We start from the raw sequence: 10,691 nt of genomic DNA on the forward strand, positions 1-10,691 counted from the left end.
ACCTGCAAGGTGCGCGGCTGCGACAAGTCGTACACGCACCCGTCATCCCTGCGCAAGCACATGAAGGCGCACTGCAAGTCCCCGCCACCCAGTTCCGGGTACGAGTCCTCCACGCCCTCCCTGCTCTCGCCCTCCTCGGACCCGGGCCGGGAGGCGGCGGTGGCGGCCTCCTTGGCGGCCTCCTCCTCGGCGGCCTCCTCGGGGCCCGCCAACCTGAGCGAGTGGTACGTGTGTCACAGCTCGGGGGCCAGCGGGGGCCACAGCGGAGCCTCCACGCCGGAGGGGCCCCACTACCGGAACCAGGACGCCTTTTAGACTTTGGGCCTGCTGCCTGAAAACAAACATTTGTGTCGTGATTGTCTTTTTGTAAATACTCTTAACTTATTTTTCCAGCTGGTTTTGTATCCAACGAACCCAAAGTTGTACATTTTTTTGTAACCTTTTTTTTTTGTTTTTTTTGGTGTCCGTTTTGTACGTTTGATGAGCAGAAGCTTTATTTTTGACTGTGGATCGAAACAAAAGCGCGCGAATCGAATCGTTTTGTTGTCCCTCGCAGCGCGCACCGAACTGCCTTGTCGTTTGTCACTATTTTCAATAAACCTTGACGAATAACAGTCAAAACGGACTCCCTTGGCTTCCTTTCCGATATATGCGTTAAAATGTAATATCGGAAATTATCGGCATCATTTTTTTTTATTATCTGTATCGTTTTTTTTATTTTTATTTTTTTTATTTTTTTTTTTTTTTATTAAATCAACATAAAAAACACAAGATACACTTACAATTAGTGCACCAACCCAAAAAACCTCCCTCCCCCATTCACACTCATTCACACCAAAGGGTTGTTTCTTTCTGTTATTAATATTCTGCTTCCTACATTATAAATCAATATATATCAATACAGTCTGCAAGGGATACAGTCCGTAAGCTGCGTGCTGCTGGTCCACTAATAGTACTAACCTTTAACAGTTAATTTTACTCATTTTCATTCATTACTAGTTTCTATGTAACTGTTTTTATATTGTTGTACTTTCTTTTTTATTCAAGAAAATGTTTTTAATTAATTTATCTTATTTTACTAATTTTTTAAAAAAGTACCTTATCTTCACCATACCTGGTTGTCCAAATTAGGCATAATAATGTGTTGATTCCACGACTGTATATATCGGTTGATATCGGTATCGGTAATTAAAGAGTTGGACAATATCGGAATATCGGATATCGGCAAAAAGCCATTATCGGACATCCCTACTTATAAGTGATATTCTATTGAAATGATGTGTTGATTTAGTGTCACCTTATGCACGTGACTCGCGTGTTGCCATGACAATAAAGTTTTTTTTTGGACAATTTACATATTTTTTCCAGCAAATATGAATAAAATACAAAAATTAAAGGTGGCCGAAGGACGCGGAAAATGTAAATAAACACGAAAAGTAGGGATGTCCGATAACGGCTTTTTGCCGATATCCGATATTCCGATATTGTCCAACTCTTTAATTACCGATACCGATATCAACCGATATATGCAGTCGTGGAATCAACACATTATTATGCCTAATTTGGACAACCAGGTATGGTGAAGATAAGGTCCTTTTTTAAAAAAATAGTAAAATAAGATAAATAAATTAAAAACATTTTCTTGAATAAAAAAGAAAGTACAACAGTATAAAAACAGTTACATAGAAACTAGTAATTAATGAAAATGAGTAAAATTAACTGTTAAAGGTTAGTACTATTAGTGGAGCAGCAGCACGCACAATCATGTGTGCTTACGGACTGTATCCCGTGCAGACTGTATTGATATATATTGATATATAATGTAGGAACCAGAGTATTAATAACAGAAAAACAACCCTTTTGTGTGAACGAGTGTGAATGGGGGAGGGAGGTTTTTTGGGTTGGTGCACTAATTGTAAGTGTATCTTGTGTTTTTTATGTTGATTTAATTTAATTTAAAAAAACAAAAAAAACCAAAAAAAAACGATACCGATAATAAAAAACCGATGCCGATAATTTCCGATATTACATTTTAACGCATTTATCGGCCGATAATATCGGCAGGCCGATATTATCGGACATCTCTACTTATAAGTAATTTTTGCAAACAAAAATTAAAAAATCAAATGTCCCAAAACTTTGAAAAAGTTTATTGTCATGGCAACACGTGAGTCACGTGACACTAACTCATGTACATTTAACACAATAACTTATCATTTCAACAGAATATCACTGATATTATTCATATTTGCATAAGGTGACACTAAATCAACACATAATTTCAATAGAATATCACTTATAAGTCATTTTTGCAAAAAAAAAATTAAAACATTAAATGTCCCAAAACTTTTAAAAAGTTTGTCATGGCAACACGCGAGTCACGTGACACTAAATCATGTACATTTAACACAATAACTTATCATTTCAACAGAATATCACTGATATTATTCACATTTGCTGCAAAAAATATGTAAATTGTCCAAAAAAACTTTGTTGTCATGGCAACACGCGAGTCACGTGCATAAGGTGACACTAAATAATCAACATTTAACGCATAATGTCAATAGAATATCACTTATTTATTACTAATATTTGCAAAAAAAATATGTACCGTATTTCCTTGAATTGCCGCCGGGAATATAGTATTCGCCTGCCTAGAATTACAGCCGGGTCAAACTCGTTTCGCAAAATAATTAGCGCAAATATGAGTCATTAAATGACTTCCGCCTCCTGGTGGCAGAGGGCGCTAGTGATCCTTCTTGCGACTGCTGGTACTGCAGAAGAAGACAACCGGCAGCAAGAGTGAGCAGCCATTGTTTGCTTGCACTTTTACCATGGAGGATTACATATCTAAAATTAAACAGTTTTCTAAACTGGACTTTCAATCGAAGCAGGAGGTAATAATTAAAGGAAGATCTCCATCGGGACAGAAAGACTTTTAAAACTGAAGAAAGATAAGGAAGACTTCTATAGGAGCTGCGCATGGACTCTTTTATACCTAAAGGTAAGACCATAATAACGTTTTTTTTATTAAATGTGATTTTCATGATAAGGTAAGCGCCGGAGTGAGAAGAGGTTTTAAAATAATTAGCGCATGCTTGCCAATCCCGCATGCTTTTGGTAAACGCAGGAGCGAGAAGAGGTTTTCAATTAATTAGCGCCCCGGCGGCTATTCAAGGAAATATGGTAAATGTCCCAAAACTTTGAAAATGTTTATTGTCATGGCAACACGCGAGTCACGTGACACTAACTCATGTACATTTAACACAATAACTTATCATTTCAACAGAAAATCACTGATATTATTCATATTTGCTGAAAAAAATATGTAAATTGTCCAAAAAAACTTTGTTGTCATGGCAACACGCGAGTCACGTGCATAAGGTGACACTAAATAATCAACATTTAACACATAATTTCAATAGAATATCACTTATTTATTACTTATATTTGCAAAAAAATAAAAATAAATTTCCCAAAATTTTGAAAAAGTTTATTGTCATGGCAACACGCGAGTCACGTGCATAAGGTGACACTAAATAATCAACATTTAACACATAATTTCAATAGAATATCACTTATTTATTACTTATATTTTTTTTTAAAAATTTGTAATTGTCCCAAAACTTTGAAAAACTTTATTGTCATGGCAACACGGGAGTCACGTGACACTAACTCATGTACATTTAACATCAATAACTTATCATTTCAACAGAACATCACTCATGTTATTCATATTTGCTTGAAAAAAAAAAAAAATGTCCAAAAAACTTTATTGACAGTAAATAATCAACACATAATTTCAATAGAATATCACTTATTTATTACTTACATTTGCAAAAAATAAAATGTATATGTCCCAAAACTTTAAACAGCTTTATTGTCATGGCAACACGCGAGTCACGTGACACTAAATTATGTAGATTCAACACAATAACTTATCATTTCAACAGAACATCACTCATATTATTCATATTTGCCGCCCAAAAAAAAAAAGATCCAAAGTGTTCAAATTTCAGTAAGTTTATTTGTCATGGCAACACACCAGTCACGTGACACTAAATATGCATTTAGCACAACAACAACAACACCTAATGATATCAACAGACATCAATCGAAACAAAAGTGCCTGAATCGAATCGTTTTGTTGTCCCTCGCACCGAACTGCCTTGTCCTTTGTCACTATTTTCAATAAACCTTGACAAATCCCAGTCAAAACGGACTCCTTTGGCTTTTTTTCAACACTTTTCGTGTTTATTTACATTTTCCCTGTCCTTCGGCCACCTTTAACAAGGTTTTTATTATATTCATATTTACTGGAATTTTTTTAAAATTTGTCCTATAACTTTAAAAAACTTTATTGTCATGGCAACACGCGAGTCACGTGACACTAAATCATTTAGATTTAACACAATTTATAATTTCAACAGAATATCACTGATATTATTCATATTTTTGACTGTGAATCGAAACAAAAGCGCGTGAATCAAATCGTTTTGTTGTCCCTCCTAGCGCGCACCGAACTGCCTTGTCCTTTGTCACTATTTTCAATAAACCTTGACAAATCCCAGTCAAAACGGACTCCCTTGGCTTTTTTTCAACACTTTTCGTGTTTATTTCCATTTTCCGCGTCCTTCGGCCGCCTTTAATCATGTTTTTATTATATTCATATTTGCTGGAAAAAATGTTAAAATTTGTCCAAAAACTTTAAAACACTTTATTGTCATGGCAACACGCGAGTCACGTGACACTAAATCATGTAGATTCAACACAACTTATAATTTCAACAGAATATCACTGATATTATTCATATTTTTGACTGTGAATCGAAACAAAAGCGCGTGAATCGAATTGTTTAGTTGTCCCTCCTAGCGCGCACCGAACTGCCTTGTCCTTTGTCACTATTTTCAATAAACCTTGACAAATCCCAGTCAAAACGGACTCCCTTGGCTTTTTTTCTACACTTTTCGTGTTTATTTACATTTTCCCCGTCCTTCGGCTGCCTTTAATAATGTTTTTATTATATTCATATTTGCTGGAAAAAATATGTTAAATTGTCCAAAAACTTAAAAAAAAACTTTGTCATGGCAACACGTGAGTCACGTGACACTAAATCATGTAGATTCAACACAATTTATAATTTCAACAGAATATCACTGATATTATTCATATTTTTGACTGTGAATCGAAACAAAAGCGCATTAATTGAATCGTTTTGTTGTCCCTCCTAGCGCACACCGAACTGCCTTGTCCTTTGTCACTATTTTCAATAAACCTTGACAAATCCCAGTCAAAACGGACTCCCTTGGCTTTTTTTCAACACTTTTCTTGTTTATTTACATTTTCCGCGTCCTTCGGCCGCCTTTAATAATGTTTTTATTGTATTCATATTTGCTGGAAAAAATATGTTAAATCGTCCAAAAACTTAAAAAAAAACTTTGTCATGGCAACACGTGAGTCACGTGACACTAAATCATGTAGATTTAACACAACTTATAATTTCAACAGAATATCACTGATATTATTCATATTTTTGGCTGTGAATCGAAACAAAAGCGCGTGAATCGAATCGTTTTGTTGTCCCTCCTAGCGCGCACCGAACTGCCTTGTCCTTTGTCACTATTTTCAATAAACCTTGACAAATCCCAGTCAAAACGGACTCCCTCGGCTTTTTTTCGACACTTTTCGTGTTTATTTCCATTTTCCGCGTCCTTCGGCTGCCTTTAATAATGTTTTTATTATATTCATATTTGCTGGAAAAAATATGTTAAATTGTCCAAAAACTTAAAAAAAAAACTTTGTCATGGCAACATGTGAGTCACGTGACACTAAATCATGTAGATTCAACACAATTTATAATTTCAACAGAATATCACTCATATTATTCATATTTTTGACTGTGAATCGAAACAAAAGCGCTTGAATCGAATCATCCTGTCCTTGTTGTTGTCCCTCCTAGCGCGCACCGAACTGCCTTGTCCTTTGTCACTATTTTCAATAAACCTTGACAAATCCCAGTCAAAACGGACTCCCTTGGCTTTTTTTCTACACTTTTCGTGTTTATTTTCATTTTCCCCGTCCTTCGGCTGCCTTTAATAATGTTTTTATTATATTCATATTTGCTGGAAAAAATATGTTAAATTGTCCCAATGAATCGTCCCGTCCTCCCTTTTAGTTGTCCCTCCTAGCGCGCACCGGACTGCCTTGTCCTTTGTCACTATTTACAATAAACCTCGACAAATCCCAGTCCAAACGGACTCATTTGCCTTTTTTTCAACACGTTCCGTGTTTATTTTTATTTTCCGCGTCCTTCGGCCGCCTTTCCGCGCTCTGAACGCCATGTTTTATTTCCCGACCCTAATTTATGGCGGTGTTTTTTTTTTTTTAGCTGCTTTTGAGCGCCGACACTGTGTTTGCCTGAAAAGCCCCGAGTGTTCTGATCCGGACTTCAAAGTGGACCTGGGCCACAAAGGGCCATGTTTTGTTCGGACGGAGCATCCTCACGGTGCATTAGGACTTTTATGCGCGGCCAAGTCAAACTGCAATCATGAGGGGGACGAGGCCTCCCACTCAAAGGCGACGCTGCAAAGAATGTAATATTCGCTTCCCATGGGGTGGAAACGCTAATCTTCGCCCTTTATGTGCGCGTCTCAAGAGGAAAATACATTCTTTTTCTCCCCCCCTCTTCACAATAAAAGACTCGCAGCCCGCAGACGCCATCAGATGGGAGTTCTGCGCATGAAAAAGACCAAATCACGCCAATAATTGAATTTATTCGATTTCGAGAGCAGTTTATTATTAGAAAAAACATATTTTATGCCACTTTTTTTATCCTTCCGTCCTGCAAAAACAATGTAATCCACCAAGTCAATGTTTAATATACATAACTTGTAAAAAAAAAAGAATGATGAAGTGAATTTTCCATTTAAAAAAACACTTTTTTAAATCCCCTGGTCACTTCATTAGGTACACCAAAGATCAGTTCCTGCATATTGTAAAGAATACTTATTTTTTTAATTTTTTTTATTTTTTTTTAAAGGCACTTATAGATTAAATGTATTGTTATTATTTTCTTCCTAAAACTGCATTTTAAACCATTATTTTGATGGATTTTAGCACATGAAAAAGACCAAATCACGCCAATAATTGAATTTATTCGATTTCGAGAGCAGTTTATTATTAGGAAAAACATATTTTATGCCACTTTTTTTTATTCTTCCGTCCTGCAAAAACAATGTAATCCACCAAGTCAATGTTTAATATACACAGCTTGGTAAAAAAATAATTATGAAGTTAATTTTCTATTAAAAAAAACAACACTTTTTTAAATCCCCTGGCCTCTTCATTAGGTACACTCAAGATCAATTCCTGCATATTGTAAAGAGTATTTTTATTTATTTTTTAAAGGTGCTTATAGATTAAATAGCTTAAATATATTACTAAAACTGCATTTTAAACCATTATTTTGATGGATTTTTGCACATGAAAAAGACCAAATCACGCCAATAATTGAATTCATTCGATTTCGAGAGCAGTTTATTATTAGAAAAAACATATTTTATTCCCCTTTTTTTATCCTTCCGTCCTGCAAAAACAATGTAATCCACCAAGTCAATGTTTAATATACACAGCTTGGTAAAAAAAATAATTATGAAGTTAATTTTCTATTAAAAAAACCCCACTTTTTTAAATCCCCTGGACTCTTTATTAGGTACACTCAAGATCAATTCCTGCATATTGTAAAGAGTACTTTTTTAAATAATTTTTTTAAAGGCACTTCTAGATGAAATATATTACATTTCTTCCTAAAACTGCATTTTAAACCATAATTTTGATGGATTTCTGCACATAAAAAAGACCAAATCACGCCAATAATTGAATTTATTCGATTTCGAGAGCAGTTTATTATTAGGAAAAACATATTTTATGCCACTTTTTTTTATTCTTCCGTCCTGCAAAAACAATGTAATCCACCAAGTCAATGTTTAATATACACAGCTTGGTAAAAAAAATAATTATGAAGTTAATTTTCTATTAAAAAAAAACAACACTTTTTTAAATCCCCTGGACTCTTTATTAGGTACACTCAAGATCAATTCCTGCATATTGTAAAGAGTACTTTTTTAAATAATTTTTTTAAAGGCACTTCTAGAGGAAATATATTAAATTTCTTCCTAAAACTGCATTTTAAACCATAATTTTGATGGTTTTCTGCGCATGAAAAAGACCAAATCACGCCAATAATTGAATTTATTCGATTTCGAGAGCAGTTTATTATTAGAAAAAACATATTTTATGCCACTTTTTTATTCTTCTGTCCTGCAAAATCAATGTAATCCACAAAGTCAATGTTTAATACACATAACTTGTAAAAAAAAAAGAATGATGAAGTTAATTTTCCATTTAAAAAAACACTTTTTTAAAACCCCTGGCCTCTTCATTAGGTACACTCAAGATCAATTCCTGCATATTGTAAAGAGTACTTGTTTATTTATTGTTTTAAAGGTCCTTATAGATTAAATAGGTTAGATTTATTCCTAAAAATCTGCATTTTAAACCATCATTTTGACAGTTTTCCTCGCATGAAAAAGACCAAATCACGCCAATAATTGAATTTATTCGATTTCGAGAGCAGTTTATTATTAGAAAAAACATATTTTATGACACTTTTTTTTATTCTTCCGTCCTGCAAAAACAATGTAATCCACCAAGTCAATGTTTAATACACATAACTTGTAAAAAAAAAAAAGAATGATGAATTAATTTTCCATTTAAAAAACACTTTTTTAAATCCCCTGGCCTCTTCATTAGGTACACCAAAGATCAATTCCTGCATTTTGTAAAGAGTACTTTTTTAAATAATTTTTGTAAAGGCACTTATAGATTAAATATATTACATTTCTTCCTAAAACTGCATTTTAAACCATAATTTTGATGGATTTCTGCGCACCAAAAAGATCAAATCACGCCAATAATTGAATTTATTCGATTTCGAGAGCAGTTTATTATAAGGAAAAACATATTTTATGCCACTTTTTTTATTCTTCCGTCCTGCAAAAACAATGTAATCCACCAAGTCAATGTTTAATATACATAACTTGTAAAAAAAAAAAGAATGATGAAGTCAATTTTCCATTAAAAAAAATACTTTTTTAAACACCCTGGCCTCTTCATTAGGTACACTCAAGATCAATTCCTGCATATTGTAAAGAGTACTTAAACAATTTTATTTTAAAGGCACTTATAGATTAAATGTATTATTATTCTCTTCCTAAAACTGCATTTTAAATCATTATTTTGACACATGAAAAAACAAAATCACACCAAAAGTTGAATTTATTCAATTTCGAGAGCAGTTTTTTATTAGAAAAAACATATTTTATGGCACTTTTTTTATTCTTCCGTTCTTCAACAACAATGTAATCCACCAAGTCAATGTTTAATATACACAGCTTGGTAAAAAAAAAAATGATGAAGTTAATTTTCTATTTAAAGAAAACACTTTTTTAAATCCCCTGGAGTCTTTATTAGGTACACTCAAGATCAATTCCTGCATATTGTAAAGAGCATTTATTTTTTATTTTTTAAAGGCACTTGATTAAATGTATTATTATTTTTTTCCTAAAACTGCATTTTAAACCATTTTTTTGATGGTTTTCTGCGCACGAAAAAGATCAAATCACGCCAACAATTGAATTTATTCGATTTCGAGAGCAGTTTATTATTAGGAAAAACACATTTTATGGCACTTTTTTATTCTTCCGTCCTGTAAAAACAATGTAATCCACCAGGTCAATGTTTAATATACACAGATTGTAAAAAAAAGAATGATGAAGTTAATTTTCTATTTAAAAAAACACTTTTTTAAATCCCCAGGCCTCTTCATTAGGTACACTCAAGATCAATTCCTGCATATTGTAAAGAGTACTTGTTTATTTATTGTTTTAAAGGTCCTTATAGATTAAATAGGTTAGATTTATTCCTAAAAAACTGCATTTTAAACCATCATTTTGACAGTTTTCCTCGCATGAAAAAGACCAAATCACGCCAATAATTGAATTTATTCGATTTCGAGAGCAGTTTATTATTAGGAAAAACATATTTTATGCCACTTTTTTTATCCTTCCGTCCTGCAAAAACAATGTAATCCACCAAGTCAATGTTTAATATACATAACTTGTAAAAAAAAAAAGAATGATGAAGTCAATTTTCCATTTAAAAAAACACTTTTTTAAATCCCCTGGTCACTTCATTAGGTACACCAAAGATCAATTCCTGCATATTGTAAAGAATACTTATTATTTTTTTTTTTTTTAAAGGCACTTATAGATTAAATGTATTGTTATTATTTTCTTCCTAAAACTGCATTTTAAACCATCATTTTGACAGTTTTCCTCGCATGAAAAAGACCAAATCACGCCAATAATTGAATTCATTCGATTTCGAGAGCAGTTTATTATTAGAAAAAACATATTTTATGGCACTTTTTTTATCCTTCCGTCCTGCAAAAACAATGTAATCCACCAAGTCAATGTTTAATATACATAACTTGTAAAAAAAAAAGAATGATGAAGTCAATTTTCCATTTAAAAAAACACTTTTTTAAATCCCCTGGTCAATTCATTAGGTACACCAAAGATCAATTCCTGCATATTGTAAAGAATACTTATTTTTTTTTTTTTTTTTTTTTT

At 33.2% G+C, this 10,691-nt stretch overlaps 1 protein-coding gene across 1 annotated transcript in view; it reads left to right on the forward strand.

Moving 5' to 3' along the window:
• Positions 1-599, forward strand: part of LOC133630340 (zinc finger protein ZIC 4-like) — a 9,736-nt gene extending 9,137 nt beyond the window's left edge. The window contains 1 exon segment of the mRNA XM_062021901.1: positions 1-599. This exon segment is cut by the window's left edge and continues 104 nt beyond it. Within this exon segment, the coding sequence (XP_061877885.1) occupies positions 1-315 (315 nt within the window). The 3' untranslated portion in view covers positions 316-599.
• Positions 600-10,691: the final 10,092 nt, after the last annotated feature.

This window comes from Entelurus aequoreus, linkage group LG15 (assembly GCF_033978785.1).
Source record: "Entelurus aequoreus isolate RoL-2023_Sb linkage group LG15, RoL_Eaeq_v1.1, whole genome shotgun sequence".
NCBI lineage: Eukaryota > Metazoa > Chordata > Actinopteri > Syngnathiformes > Syngnathidae > Entelurus > Entelurus aequoreus.